Here is a 15655-nt window from a genome sequence, read left to right on the forward strand (position 1 = left end):
ATTGAGCATCCACTATCCTGTAGGTGTTGGAAGAAGACAGGCATTGCCACCATGTTACAGCTGGAAAAACTGAGGAGTAAAAGGACTTCCTCAGTGCTATCTAAAATGTGAACAGGTTCCGGATTTTCAGATATCCAGCTTTTGTCTGTAATAAAGTGTTTCAGAGTATAAGTACTTTTGACTTGAATTTCTCTGCCCTTCTATGAGGAAAGAGCCCAAGAATAGGACTTTTTCTAAGCTGGGTCTGTTTGTAAGCATTGGTTTCTCTCTGCTTAACTTTGGAAAATGAGCATGGCCCCATGGAATCCAGCAAATGGATGCCCAGAAAAGCGGCATCATCTGACTGTACTGGTTTGCTAGGGTTGCCATAACAAAGTACCAGGAGTGGAGGGCTCAAACAACAGAGATGCATTTTCTCACAATTCTGGAGGCCAGAAGGCCCGGAGCAAAGTGTTGGCAGGGTTGGTTGCTTTCAAGGCCTTTCTCTTTGGTTTGTGGATGGACTTCTTCTCCCTGTGTCATCACATGGTTGTGCCTTTGTGTGCATCTGTGTCCTAATCTCCTCTTCTTATAAGGACACCAATCATATTGGACTAGGACCCAATCTAATGAGCTCACTTTACCTTAATTACCTTTTTAAAGACCTTATCTCCTAATACAGTCATATTCTGAAGTACTGGGGGGTTAGGACTTCAGTGCACAAGTTTTAGGAGAGGGACCACAACTCAGCCCATAACACTAATCCTGATTTTACAAAATGTAGGGTAATATCCAAGACTCTTTTTTTAAAAAACCTTATGATGTGGATATCATAACCATGCAGCAAACTGCAGCCCATTCCCTGCTGTCTCTTGCCATTGGTGACTGCCTCTCTCAGCTCTTCTGCTTGGCCCCAGAATGAGATCAGCAAGGTGGTCAGAGCAGGTCACACAGGGATCCAGAAATCCAAGAAGAGTGTTTTGTGTCAAGTAAATAAAAGGAATTATCATCCATCTAAGGTTCGTTGTTTAAATTACCACGTTTATTTATGTCAACACAAAATACAATACAACTTACAAAAAACCATTTATCTTCATGTAATATAACTCTTCAGTGAACAGAAGTACTACTGTTAATGTTTTGACCTTTTAAGGTCCAGCCTTGGGTCAAAACAGTATTTAGAGAAATAGCAGATTCTTCTCTACCTTCCCCAATATACACACAAAGAAAACTCATATTTTCTACTGTCCCATTCCTATAATTATACAAAAATATCACGGGTAGAGGTGAATACTACTGTTGGTTCATCACTATTGCAACTTCCTTGTTGCTGTAGGTTTTCCCCAGACCCTGGGCTTCAGTCAGGAACAGAGGGGGTACATCTGTCCTTCAGGTGTCCAAGGTGATTGTTTAGTAATTCTTTGAGTATAGCTGTGTATTCCCCAAGTGTCTGATTAACCTGAGTTACTTAGAAACCAGAAATCCAAGTGATCAAATGTGAATTGAAGAAACTTATCATACATTACCTGTGCCAATTCCGTGGATACATTTGAAGTTTCTATTACAGAATGAACTATTCACCTAGTAAAAGTTTTCACATTACAATTTACTCAAAGGTAATAAACACTGCACAAAAGTACAAGACCTCACCTCTACTCCAGTACTCCAGTCATTTAAATGTTATTTTAGTCTCAGTACATTTTCAAACAAATGATAGTGATCACTTAACTAAGAAAATCTTTCCATCATTTCACGGGCAAAAGGGTCTGTCTCATACTGTGGAGAGAAAAAATATCTTGGAGTGGAAGATCTAGATTCTGGACCAGTTCTTCTACTCACTCTCTGAGGCTTAGTTTCCTTATGAACATCAAAAAAGAGGACAACGCTTTGTGAAGCAGTACTAATAGGAAATACTATTCTACAACGTCCATCTCTTCAATCAACCTATGGAACTCAAATTATCCACATCTATTTTGCAAGTAAAATCTTACTTTTTATTTTTTATTTTATTGTTTTTTTCATGTTTATTTATTTTTGAGAGAGAGAGAGAGAGCACAACCTGGGGAGGGGCAGCGAGGGGGAGACACAGAATCGGAAGCAGGCTCCAGGCTCTGAGCTGTCAGCACAGAGCCTGACGCAGGGCTTGAACCCATAGACTGCGAGATCATGACCTGAGCCAAAGTCAGACGCTTAACCGACTGAGCCACCCAGATGCTCCATAAATCTTACTTTTTAAAGTAGATATAAGATGCATATTTACCATATGCAACTGAAATGTGCAAGTTAGGTTATGTAAATAGGAACAAATATAGATAGAAAGCCTATTACTCATGAGAGACTGTGTACTCTTGATGTGTTTGCTTTAAAGCCATTTAAAATTTTGTTCTATTTTTAACCCATGTCCCTTTTGCATTATTGGAGCTCTTTTTGAATAAACTACCTAATCGTTTACAGTAGTTTTTTAACAAGAAATTAAAACTTTCATATGGCATTTCCAGGGGTTAGGTGACTATGAAATTAAGTAAAAAGGATTGAAAAATATGGGAGAAGTAAGAGTTTGAAAACTTGGGGTCAGGAGGGAACCTGAGTATAGAAAATTTTCCGGTAATTAAAAATAATCCAAATAATGGACTAGCTATTTTTGTTTTTACCGGTAACTTTCTAATTTATAGATTTCTTCTTCATTTGTAAAACAAATAAAATACTTGTTTGTGTACCTGACTTTTAGATACATGCAAATCCACAGAAATTATTAACACTAATTACATTTGGGGCATCTTTAGAAGAATTGCATCCTCTCAGTTGAAGTAAAAGTCAGCATCTCATTTTTCATAGATTTTTAAAAGAATCCTCCTTTAGGAAAGGGCAGATTTACTCAAAGTTTAGAATTAATTCGCAAGTGTGATTATTTAATGTGAGCATATGGACTTTGTGACTTTGCTGAGACAAAGACTTCAGGTAGCTATATTCCTGCAACAAATGAGATTCTAATTTCAAACATTTTTCAAATGCAAATCAGGCCCCCATGTGTCATTTTGATGATTTTTTGAGGCATTAATGCAACAGAGTTAGTATTCCTCAGTGATCCCCAAAGTCACCCCTTTGCTAAGGATATTTCTCTTCTTGATTATTTTGAACCTGCCAACACAGTCTCTAACCTTCATACAATGACTGATCTCCAAATGACCTATTATTATCTTAAACCAACCTCATTTTAAAGCAACAAAAAAGAAAAATTAAATAGTGCATTAACATTTCATATCAGTGAAGCAGACTTTTTTTGTGCATGAAGTAGTTCTATCCATCTGTGGAAAGATCCATCTTTTGTTTCTCCCTGTGTTTATAGGTTACGTTTTTGAAGGTACTGGTCGAACCTCTATACAGTGGATTGGTTCCCTGAAAAAAACAACAAAAAAGTTCAAATGAAAGTATGTACATATTATTACATGGTTTTAATATATCTTTAATAATTTCATTGTACATTACAAATGAGAAGAAGAGAGTCAGGCTCAAGCTTGGAAGCCATTTGAATAATTTTGATTAATTCCATAGATTCAATATATTCTTATGTAATTTCATATATCATTTTAGCATTTTAAAATTTATACTTCTTCATTTAATTTTTTATTTTTATTCATTTAAAAAAATTTTTTAATGTTTATTTTTGAGAGAGAGAGAGAGAGCACGCACACGCGCACACAAGAGAGGGAGGGGCAGAGAGGCGAGAGGGAGACACAGAATCCAAAGCAGGCTCCAGGCTCCGAGCTGTCAGCACAGAGCCTGATGTGGGGCTCAAACTCACGGACTGTGAGATCATGACCTGAGCTGAAGTCAGCCGCCCAACCGACTGAGCCACCCACGCGCCTCCTGTTCATTTAATTTTTTAATATGCAGAACCAGTGCCATATGTGTATCATAAAAATCTGACCCTGTTTGGAAACACACTAATTTATGGATAGAAAACAAGACTTTGACTGTTTTGTTCACTGCTGTTTTACCAGAGTTGAAAACAGTGCCTAACCAACAGCAGGCATTCAGTATTTACTGAACGAATAGAATGAACCATAAGGTGGCCCCAAGAGGAAATAAAAAGTAAAAAATGGGAAAAGTGCACTTGTAGAAGCGTGCAAAGACAATGACATAGTATCTGCCTTTAAGAGAGGTGTTGCTGGTGAGAGGCATCACACAAGGGCACAGATAATCTTGCTAACGTGAGATAAAAATTCAGGAGAAACAATTAGCTGCTTGGGAGAAGCAAGGAAAGATCCCTAGGACAGTGAAAACCTGCTCTAGAGACTGAAAGAATTAGGTAGCATGTGCTTCCTAGAGAAGTGTGTGAAGCAGAGAGTCACCAGGGACTGGCATGTAGGACACTGGGCGCATGACAGAGTACAGGTCCCAAGGCAGGTTGGGCAAGAGGGCTTTGCCTTTGGGGAAGCGCAGAGGATTTGTGCCAATGTCTGGATAATTCAGTTGTGCTCTTTAGGGTGTAGATGTGTTTCTAGGTGCCATCACCAGGACCAGAAGAAGCCAGGCTCTGTAAGTGTTTAAAGAAATACCAAGCTTGATCCTCCAATTTCCCTCCTTTGGTTGAATCGTTCCAGGCAGGCACAAGATGTCTGTGTAAGTTGCAGTTTCTTCTCTCCCACTTTCCAAGGTTGACCACACAGGCTTTGATGTCAGACAGCCTGGTTTCAAACCCAGCTCTACCACATGACCTCAGTTAAGCAATTCTGAGTCTTGGTGTCCTCGTCCACTGGAGGGATTACCAAAGTGCTTACCTCATTCATGAAGTGTACTTTAGCACAGTCCCTGACACACATTCAGTGCTCAATAAATGCCACCTCTTATTAGTTCTTATCTCTACCTCTTCTTCATATTTGGAATTTCCTTCAATTTTAAGTTTTGGAGAGGGTTAGAAAGATACTTTCCCCTGGAGCTTTCACATTCAACACTTCCAAGCCCACTTCTGCTTGTGTATGAAGTCTAGGTATCACCTATGACCTTCCAAATTACTAAATCTTATATTTTGGTCTCCTTATCCTATATATTGTAGAGATTGTGGCAAGTTCTAGACATAGATTTCAAAAACAGCTGCATTTGCTTTCCCAGGACATTTCTCTCGGTTCTCAGAAGAACTAAATAAAATTGAAAAACATTCCTGGGCCTTCCACTTGTTGTCCTTGCATTTGCCACAGTGTCTTTATTGTGAGGAGGAATCACACCTGCACCCACTTCTCCCAGAGCCAGTAACCTGACCTCTGACTGAGTAACATGTAACCTTTGTTCATGTGCCTTCAGAAAGAGATGCTATCTCGGCCATAAGCGCAAATAGGAAACAGGCTCTCTGATGGTGGATGATGAATGAAGTCCAGGTCACCATACTTCTCTATTCCTGAAGTCAGCCTGGATGATTCTGAGGATGCTCCTGTCGTTATTGAGTCCTGCTGCCATAAGAACTTGGAATTTGGAGAGTGAAGGACACACTAATATGGTCTTAAGTGCGGTTGGAGTCTCATTTGGAAACAAAAATCATGTATGAATTCTATTCAGTTTTCAAGACTACAAGCTATTAAGTTTAAGCTGGTTACAGAAAAATAAAGAACTCAGTCGAAGAGGAAAAATGGCAAAAATAAGTACAGGTTGGGATGACAAGTTCTGGAGGAAGAGGAAGGCTTAGGGAAGAGAAAAAATACTCTGAAAGAGTAAATGGGCTGTGAGCAGGGCCAGCTTAGATCTTCATAGGACCAGGAACTCTTTCGTGAACCTCATCCCATGCTATGTCAAACATATTAAAATGCACCCACATTCCACACTAAGTATAATTTATTGCACCATAAGGGAAGTGACTTAAGTTACAATGAACTGAATGCATGATGTTATTTTGTAGACATTTAGATGAATGTTCATTTTGATTACAGTGTTCATTCTGTATTTTGAAGCAACTTTATTCAGGGGGTCTCTTGCAAAGCTAGTTGTAGGTCCTGGGCATGATGGCTGAAGCAGACCCCACCATAGTAAGAGGGTAAGGTGGGAGTTGAAAGGTGTAGAAAGAGCAAGTACATATTGCTGGGAGGCAGTTGTGTTTCCTGCCCTCAGCTGACGATCAGAACTCAGGAGAATAAGCTCAAACCAGGTTTTGTTGGTAGAAAAAAGGATGGCAATGTGTAGTACTGCCTCCTCTAGGCCATGCAGATGGTAACTCTCCTACAGGTTTCCAGCCAAGCCACAGCCTTGGGTCTCCATTTCAGGTGGGTCTGAATTCTTTCACTGTTTAGACAAGGTTGGGTTTCCCCCACAATGATCTGGGGTGACCAGGCTGATTTCCCCTGAAATCTGGGGGTGCTAATTTCGGCTGTGGATTCTGTAAATGCAGTGGCATATTTCTGGAGCTTGAAAAAGTGGTAATAAGAAAGCTCTTTGTCATGACCCACAGCTCTCTTAATGATTGCCTAACTGCCAAATGCAGACCTGATTTGCTTAGCACAGTACAAAATCAATCCATGACTGCAAGAAATGTCAGACTGAACATTTTTTGCCTCTAGTTAATGACTTGTCATCCTAGAAAAAAATGTCTAATCAAAGATGAATTTAAATATCCTCCCTTTGTGTTTTCATAAAGAATATGGATGGGGAGGTTATTTTTAAAAGTATAATAAAAGGTAACCTTTCTTTATGGCTATGATGAAATGTTTCAAGAGGCAAGAAACGGAGCTCTTTTTGTCTTGAGCTCTGTCACCTTTAGAGTCCAATGGAGGCCTATGGGTCAGGAGATCCAACCCACCCCTACTGACTCTGGAGGTCCCCTGGGGTTTGAAGACCAGTCAAAATCAGTTCTCAAGAAGAAACGGTTTTTAGATTAAAAGTGGAATCAAACTGAGGACCCCAAAATGGATGCACTGAGCAACATTTTTTTCCCAATAGGATATATTAGTGAAATTTGAATTGAATTATTTGAATTAAACCTCTTTTGCATCCAAGTGAATAATTATTACCCAGTTATTATCTAGTCAAGAACATCAAACATTTGTTATTCAAAGAAACTCAGTTTAACAAGGGAATAATATTTTTCATTTATGATTTTATCTGTTTAATGCATATTTTTGTTCCATTTTAGATGAAGAAACAGTAAAAATCAGCATTTAAATTTCAGTCATGTTCTACACCCTGAGGGAACACAATGCATGTTTTGGGGAAATTAACTGTTAATTAAAATGTTATTTTAAAGATATTAATCATTTGTCAGTGTTCATGCCTTTGTATGAGAACATTAAAATGTGCTGGTTAGTAGATACACATCACATAATTGCCCAAGTGCTTGTTTGTAGAACACCTGCTTATTATTTCTAGGAGGGTCAAGGCTGTGCTTAGAAGAAGGCTGCAGTTAGGATCTCAGCTCCAGCATGGATCAAAAGTTTGGGAAGTCTGGAGTGGACAGACTTCACTGCATTCTGGGGGATACAGACTGGGGGAGAAAAAAAGGGGTGCTTGGAAGCAGCCCCTGGTTCCCCCCTCTGGAGGCACAGAGGGCGGGGGCTTTGGTGAATGGCTTTCATGCTGGCCACTTGTGGAGTGAGTAGACCCAGAGGGTCTGGGAAAGGGGCCGGCCCACACTCCTGAGTCCCCAGGGTCCCTGCTGCCTGTCTGGGCCGGGCCGTGGGTGTGAATGTCGCTCTCTCCCTGCCTCCTTTCTGCTGCCCTCTGGGGGTTTGGATTCAGGATTTGTTCCTAGTGTCCAAGACTTTGATAAGAAACTTACAGAGGCCTATGCTTACCTACAAATCTTGATAGAACAATTAAAGCTTTTTGATGATAAACTTCAAAACTGCAAAGATGATGAACAGAGAAGGAAAATTGAAACTCTTGAAGAAACAACAAATAGCATGGTAAAATCAATTAAACATTGCATTGTGTTGCTGCAGATTGCTAAAAGTACTATTAATCCTGTAGATGCAATATATCAACCTAGTCCCTTGGAACCTGCAATCAAAACAATGCCTACTCAGACTGTCTTACCTCCAGAACCTGCTCAGTTGTGTAAGTCAGGGCAGCATCCATCTTCCCTACCAGTGTGACCTGTAGTAGCTACCTTGGGACATCATCAGACTCCAACACCAAATAGTACAGGCAGTGGGCACTCACCTCCTAGTAGCAGTTTGACTTCTCCAAGCTATGTCAACTTGTCTCCAAATACTGTCCCTGAGTTCTCTTATTCTAGCAGCAAAGATGAATTCTATGATGCTGATGAATTTCATCAAAGTGGCTCATCCCCAAAGCACTTAATAGATTCCTGTGGATCTGCCTCTGTCTTGACACACAGCAGCTCAGGAAATAGTCGCAAGTGCCCTAATACCACAGAGTCACTTAATTCTTCCATGTCCAATGGAACAAGCGATGCTGACCTCTTTGATTCACATGAGGAGATGATGAAGGGGAGGCAAGGTCCATGGAAGAGCACAAGAGCGTTGTCATGCATCTCTTGTCACAGGTTAGGCTTGGAATGGATCTTACTAAGGTAGTTCTTCCAACATTATTCTTGAAAGAAGATCTCTGTTAGAAATGTATGCAGACTTTTTTGCACATCCGGACCTGTTTGTGAGCATTAGTGACCAGAAGGATGCCAGAGATCGAATGGTTCAGGTTGTGAAATGGTACCTCTCAGCCTTTCACACAGGAAGGAAAGGATTGGTTGCCAAAAAGCCATACAACCCTACTTTGGGTGAAATCTTTCAGTGTCATTGGACATTACCAAATGATACTGAAGAGAACCCAGAGCTAGTTTCAGAAGGACCAGTTCCCTGGGTTTCCAAAAACTGTGACATTCATGGCTGAGCAGGTTTCCCATCATCCACCCATTTCAGCTTTTTATGCTGAGCATTTTAACAAAAAGATACAATTCAATGCTCGTATCTGGACCAAATCAAAATTCCTTGGGATGTCGATTGGGGTGCACAACATAGGGCAGGGCTGTGTCTCATGTCTAGATTATGACGAACATTACATTCTCACATTCCCCAATGGTTATGGAAGGTCTGTCCTCACAGTGCCCTGGGTGGAACTAGGCAGAGAATGCAATATCAATTGTTCCAAAACTGGCTATAGTGCAAATATCGTCTATGCCCCACTAAACCTTTCTGTGGGGCAAGAAGCACAGAATTACTGCTGAGATTTTGTAGTTCTCCAAATGACAGGAAATCTTTTTGCTCAATTGAAAGGGAACGGAATGGTGTAATGTATGCAAAATATGCAACAGGGGAAAATGCAGTGTTTATAGATACCAGCAAGTTGCCTATAATTAAGAAGAAAGTGAGGAAGTTAGAAGATCAGAATGAGTATGAATCCCACTGCCTTTGGAAAGATGTCACTTTCAACTTAAAAATCAGAGACATTGATGCGGCAACTGAAGACAAGCATAGACTTGGAGAAAGACGAAGAGCAGAAGCCCAGGAAAGGAAAGAGAAGGAAATTCAGTGGGAGACAAGGTTATTTCATGAAGATGGAGAATGTTGGGTTTACGATGAACCATTACTGAAAAGTCTTGGTGCTGCAAAGCATTAGGTTGGGAAATGCAATGTTTACACCTGATGACCAGGGCAATAGGCATAATTAAGCACCAATATTCCTTTGGGAGAACCTATTCACTCCCTTCTTATTGCAGTGGTTCCTATCTCAGGGATACTGGACTTTCTGATGCAGATGAACAATTAAAGCAAGGAAACTTCCCTTTTTTTCCTTTTCTGTGGCAGTTACAATTATGACTTCAGTCCTGAGAAAAACTTCAGGTTTTGAAAATAAGATGTCTGCTTTTTCCCCAAACCCCATGCTTTGAAAAGCATTTATGAATCCCAGTCTTAAACCTTACATACCAGTTTGGCTGTTTCATATTTCATATAATTTTGGCTTCTACATATATATATATATATATATATATATATATATATATACATATATATATATATATATATGTAACACATATATAAATATATACCTGATGCCAGATTTTTCATAAATACTCCATCTACTATAAATATTGATTCTTCTGAGTTGTTTTAGAAAATTAGTGCAATGCATTAAAATCAAGTGTTAGGAAATGTCATGGCCTCACCTATAAAAACTTTTTTTTGGAATTGGACTATTAATAGGAATTAGACTATTATTAAATTGTATCTAATGCTGGACTATATTTAATTATACTCAGTGCTTCTTAAGGCTTCATAAAGTAATTTTTCCAGTTAAAAAAAAAAGAAGTTTGGGAAGTCCCTTAACTTCTCTGAGCATCCATTTCCTTACGTTCAAAATGGGATTATCTAGACTACTTCACAGGGTGGTGGTGTTCAACCAACTACTGCTATTTGGTTTTTTTTTGTGTCAACTTAATCATATTCTTTTGCCTGATTGCCCTTTTTAAAAATTTTTTTTTTAATGTTTATTTATTTTTGAGAGAGAGAGAGAGAGCGCGCGCGCACAAGTGGGGGAGGGACAAAGCGAGAGGGAGACACAGAATCCAAAGCAGGCTCCAGGCTGTCAGCACAGAGCCTGCGCGCAGGGCTCGAACTCACAAACTGTGAGATCATGACCTGAGCCGAAGTTGGACACTTAGCCGATTAAGTCACCCAGGCGCCCCTGTCTGATTGTCCTTTTGACCATTGTCAGGCATTTGCTTGACAGTTGATGAGAGTTATAAACACCCACGGCCAGGGGATTAGATGAAGTTAACTGCCCTCAACTTTAGCCTCATAATACTAAGTCACCAGACTAATCTAGCAGGTTACATTTTACCTTGTTAGGGATGGATAAATTGTATCCTCATTGCAAATCCAAATTTACTCTCCTAAAGCATTTTATTTAATTATGAATAATTCATACATACACAAAAGAGGAAAGCTGTATAACAAACCTCTATAGACCCATCACCCAGATTCAACAATGATCAAGATTTTGCCACACTTGCTTCACTATTCCCTTCTCTCTTAACATGAAAAAATTTTTTAAGTTTATTTATTTATTTTGAGAGAGAGAGTGAGTGACAGAGAGACTGAATCCCAAGCAGGCTCCATGCTGTCAGCACAAGCCTGACAGGGAGTTCGCTCCACAAACTGTGAGATCATGATCTGAGCTGAAATCAAGAGCCAGACGCTCAACCAACAGAGCCACCCAGGTGCCCCACTATCCCCTTCTCTCTTTTGGCTGAATTATTTCAGAGTAAACCTAATCTTCATTTCCTTTCACTTCAAAATGTGGATATTTTCTAGCAAAGTTATCATGCCATTATCTTACCTAGTCAAATTAATCATAATTCCTTGCTATCATTCTAATATCCAGTCTATATTATCCTCCTTCCAGGTGTCCAAGAAATGTATTTTTACAGTCAGACTGTTCAAATCGGGATCGAAACAAGATCCATGCATTGAATATGGTTGTTGTGTCTAAAGGCATTTTTAATAGGAAGATGAAGTAGCTGAATATTTTTGTTGTCCATTGTCCTGCACTGTATCTTAGCGTTACTTCAAAATAATTGCATGATATATAAACATGCTTTATCAAGATAAATTTATCCAAAACAGAAATTCCATTTGCTTTAAGAATTGAGGATATCACTATATAATTAGAGGAAAAAAAATGTTAATATCAACTTATTGGGGCATATGAACACAAAAGAGCATTGTGTTTGCCTGTATTTTCTGCAGTGAAATCACTGTTTTTAGAATCAGCAATGTAAGATAATTGCTATTAGATAGCTGGCACACCATTAGAAATAGAAAGATGAAATTAAAGCCATGAAATTGTTTCTATGGCCCTCTAGAAATGTAATTATCTCTCCTGTGGAAAAGAAACACAGAAAATTGGAGTCCTGTTTTGTGTTTGTCTACTGTGAAGGGGAGACACATAAATTATATCTATTGAGTATACGTACTTAAAGGTTGACACTTTTTAGGTATTTTTCAGGTAGCTGTTTAAAATTTGTTATTGAGAAGAACTACCTGAATGATATTTAAAAGGTCTTCTCAACTTGGCATTGTAACCTATTATAAATAATGAGTATTTCTATGGAAATTGGCATGAACTGTAATACTACTCACAAACATTATTCTGTTGGCTATAACACAACTGATCTATGGAAGTGTTTAGATACAGCACCTATGCTTTATCAAGAGGGGCCTGAATGATCCTCCTGGTGGTAATGATTAAATGTATCTCCTTTATGTCCCTAAACAGTATATAAGGAGTTTCAGGAGACTCTTCAGAGTGGGGGAAATCCCTACTGCACTGAGAGACAAATGTATGCTATGAGCGTTATTTGGGTCCCAAATAGCTATCTGGGTTCCTTTGTCCTCAACAAATCAAAGCTGTTAGGGACATGGTGAGAGGGGTAGGGAAAGAACCAGTGAAATCACTCTCTTTTAGAGCAGAAGAAAGCTGACACCCATCTCTTCCATGAGTCACTTTCTCCAGGAGACAAGGGATAGCACCCAAGTGTTTACATACCGTTTGCCACTTGGCCTTTGACCGTTCTGCTTCAAATTTGGCAACTTCTTTACGATCATGAAATGACACCAACAGCTTCCAAATGCACAGGAGGACAACCCCAATGAGAAGAATAGCCAGTGAAACCCCCAACATGATCATGGGAATGTTTGGGGGCTTTGGACAGTCTGTGGAAACAAAGAAAATTATATTAAGAAGATGGTATAATCTTGTGAGGCAGAGAAAAGATTTCTCGTTAAAATGTCCAACTGTATTTTTTCTCCAGTAGAGGGAAAATTGTAACAAGTTTTGTTTTGATGAATTAAAAAAAAATGAGTTACTTGTTGAAAGATAGCCCTATTCCTATGAAGTAGAACAAAAGATAAAGTTTTGTTATTTAAAGCAAATGGATATATACTTGAATGGCTGACTCAAAAAGAGTTAGAATCCAAGAATGAGGTTCATACACACAGAACATGTAAAGGACCATGAAAAAGACTATAGTTTAATTCCTAAAAATGGTCTCTTCTGGATACATGATAGAATAGAAATGAAATGTGTATGTGTGTACACATTCACACACAAACACGTGATATTACTTTTTTATGGATTTCCTTGAAACATAAACTGTCTAGGAGATTATATTCAGAATTATATAAAACCCACCCCCTGAGAAGTTTACTACTTGCCGCTGCTTCTTTTTTTAATTGAAGACAATGATGGCTATTTGTTTTATTTTAATACTAATGTAGTGCTCTGGTGTCCTAGAAAGTTCCTGGACTGGGGTCAGGGGAGGTGGTTTCAATTCCCATCTGATGTAGCTCTCTGAAATCCATCAAGTCCATCGATCTCTCTGAGTTCCAGGACCTTCATCCATCAAACAAAGGTGTAGGACTTCAGTGTTCCCTTAACTTCCCTGAGGATAAGGTTGAGCTCAGGTGCTTATGCTTATTAAACCCACAGCTTCCAGTGGGGAGCCTGGGTGGCTCAGTTGGTTAAACGTCTGACTTTGGCTCAGGTTATGATCTCAGAGTTGGTGGGCTGGAGTCCTGCTTCGGGCTCTGTGCTGACAGCTCAGAGCCTGGAGCCTGCTTCGGATTCTGTGTCTCCTTCTCTCTCTGCCCCTCCCTGGCTCACCCTCTGTGCCTCTCTGTCTCTCAAAAATAAATAAAAATGTTTAAAATTTTATAATAAATAAATAAATAAATAAATAAATAAATCCACTGCTTCCTAGAGCCCAGAGATTCTGATTCAGTGGGTCTTAGATGGAGCCACAGACTTTTTATTATTAGCAGTGTCCCAAGTGATTCTTATCTTCAGGGAAGTTTGGGAAACTAAAGTTTCTGTATAGTCCTTTCAACTTGAACATTCTATGAAATGTTATTTTGACTCTATTGATGATATTAATATAATTTCACAATTACACAGTGCCTTCCCTCATTGACAGCAGAATGACTAATAATTCTTGCAATATGCCTGAGAGATGATACATTTCTTAATGAAACATTATAATTAAGCTCTCCCCTTGCTTTCACAAGGAAAAAAAATCCCACATAAAAATTATCATTAAATATCTGCCTCCCTCTGCAAGAAGTGAGGCAAATCTGTGGTATCTGGGGAGGAAATGAATCATGCTTAGTTTAGCCTAACTCTTATTGCTTTTAGATATTTAATCAGGAGAGTTATACACATGGGATGAGTGATGCTGCTTTCAAGGTAAGGATCTATAACTGATCTGAATTTGAGCAGGACTAATGACCCTACAACAGCATGATGCTTGGCCTCAGACACTTTTGTTCTTTGGACAAAAAAACCATGTAAGGAGATTATGCAGAAATAAGTAAAGGAGCTAATGAAATAGCGACTCCAGTATGAAGATCTAAAGACTGTTTCTAGCACAGCAGATGAACCGTGGCTGCTTCTAAGAGGTTAGCAACACTCCTGCAAAGAAAGTGGGAGGCGTGTGTCAGTGAGAATATACACTAGCTGCATCTTTGACAATGAAATGTTTGGGATGGGGCATCATAGCATGTTCTTGCCGAAAGCAAGATGAAGCTTACTAGGACCCTGCCACCAGAATGTGAATTAGGAGGGCTCTCCAGTAGAGAATAAATAAAGGAGGAACAGGCACAGCTTGGCAGAGACAATTTTTTAAGAACTTAGAGTCATTATACATTTATACATTGAGAATACATTATACCTTGAGAAATTATACATTTCTCAAGAAAAGATTTCGGCCCAAGTACCAGGGCAGGTATCACACAATAGAAATCTCCACTGTATATTTTCTCTTTAGTTTTTTCCTGAAATTCTCAGACTGAAGACATATTTCTAGGTGGGAAAAGAGGGCCATCTCCACCACGGTGTGCAGTATTGCCTGTCGAGTCCTGGCCACTGCCACCTAATTCTAAGGTCCAAACTTTTAGCTCTGTCACATGCTAACCGAGCATGGAAACATGACTTTTCTGAATTAGGTGGTGTGGTAAGTATACAATACACACTGATTGTGAAGACTTAGTTTGGAAAAAAATAAAGCATGTCAATAGTTTGGGTATTGCTAAATGACAATATTTCGGATATGGATTAAATAAAACATATGATTAAAATTCATTGCACCAGATTTTGACTCTTTGGTGCAGTTACTAGAAAATTTTAAATTACATGTGTGGTTTGCATGACCTTTCTATTGATGCTGATGTAACATATTTTTGGGAGTCAGGTATTTATTATGATCGTACAGCCAGTGGGAGGCAGTATCGCACAGGAGTTAGGAGCCTGGGCTCTAAGCCAGCCAGCCAGAATTCCCTAACCAGCACTGGTACTTAATTGCTGCAAGACCTAACACATTTTTAAACTTTTCTGCTTCAATTTCCTTATCTGTAAAATGGAAATTATAGCAATACTTGCTTTATATGGTTGTTATATGAGGGGGCTAAAAGAATTAATGCATGTAAAACATATAGAACAATACCTGGCATAAGGCATTAGTATGGGCTCAATAAATGAGAGCTATTACTGTTATTGTTATTCCTATTCTTAAAAATGCAAATACATTCTTCCTCCTTTTCTATTCTCAAGACTTCAAGGACCTGGATCCTCCATGTTGGAACCTGTGGGTGTAAAATCCACATCCACATCCCTGCCAGGAAGGCTCCTGAATATCATTTCTTTTTTTTTTTTTTTTTTTGCGTATTTATTTATTTTTGAAGGA

The 15655-nt window shown here is 39.1% G+C and overlaps 1 protein-coding gene and 1 pseudogene across 8 annotated transcripts in view; one reads left to right on the forward strand and one right to left on the reverse strand.

The window, feature by feature from the left end:
- Positions 1-999: 999 nt before the first annotated feature.
- Positions 1000-15655, reverse strand: part of ITGB6 (integrin subunit beta 6) — a 132391-nt gene continuing 117735 nt past the window's right edge. For all 8 annotated transcript variants that reach the window (XM_053215148.1, XM_053215149.1, XM_015082903.3 and 5 more), the window contains 2 exons: positions 12466-12632; positions 1000-3375 (listed from right to left, as the gene is read on the reverse strand). In XM_053215148.1, the coding sequence (XP_053071123.1) occupies positions 3277-3375; positions 12466-12632 (266 nt within the window). In that variant the 3' untranslated portion in view covers positions 1000-3276. The remainder of the gene's footprint in view (positions 3376-12465; positions 12633-15655) is intronic.
- Positions 4792-9787, forward strand: LOC106984731 (oxysterol-binding protein-related protein 9-like; annotated as a pseudogene).

The sequence above is a fragment of the Acinonyx jubatus genome, chromosome C1 (genome assembly GCF_027475565.1).
Source record: "Acinonyx jubatus isolate Ajub_Pintada_27869175 chromosome C1, VMU_Ajub_asm_v1.0, whole genome shotgun sequence".
Lineage (NCBI taxonomy): Eukaryota > Metazoa > Chordata > Mammalia > Carnivora > Felidae > Acinonyx > Acinonyx jubatus.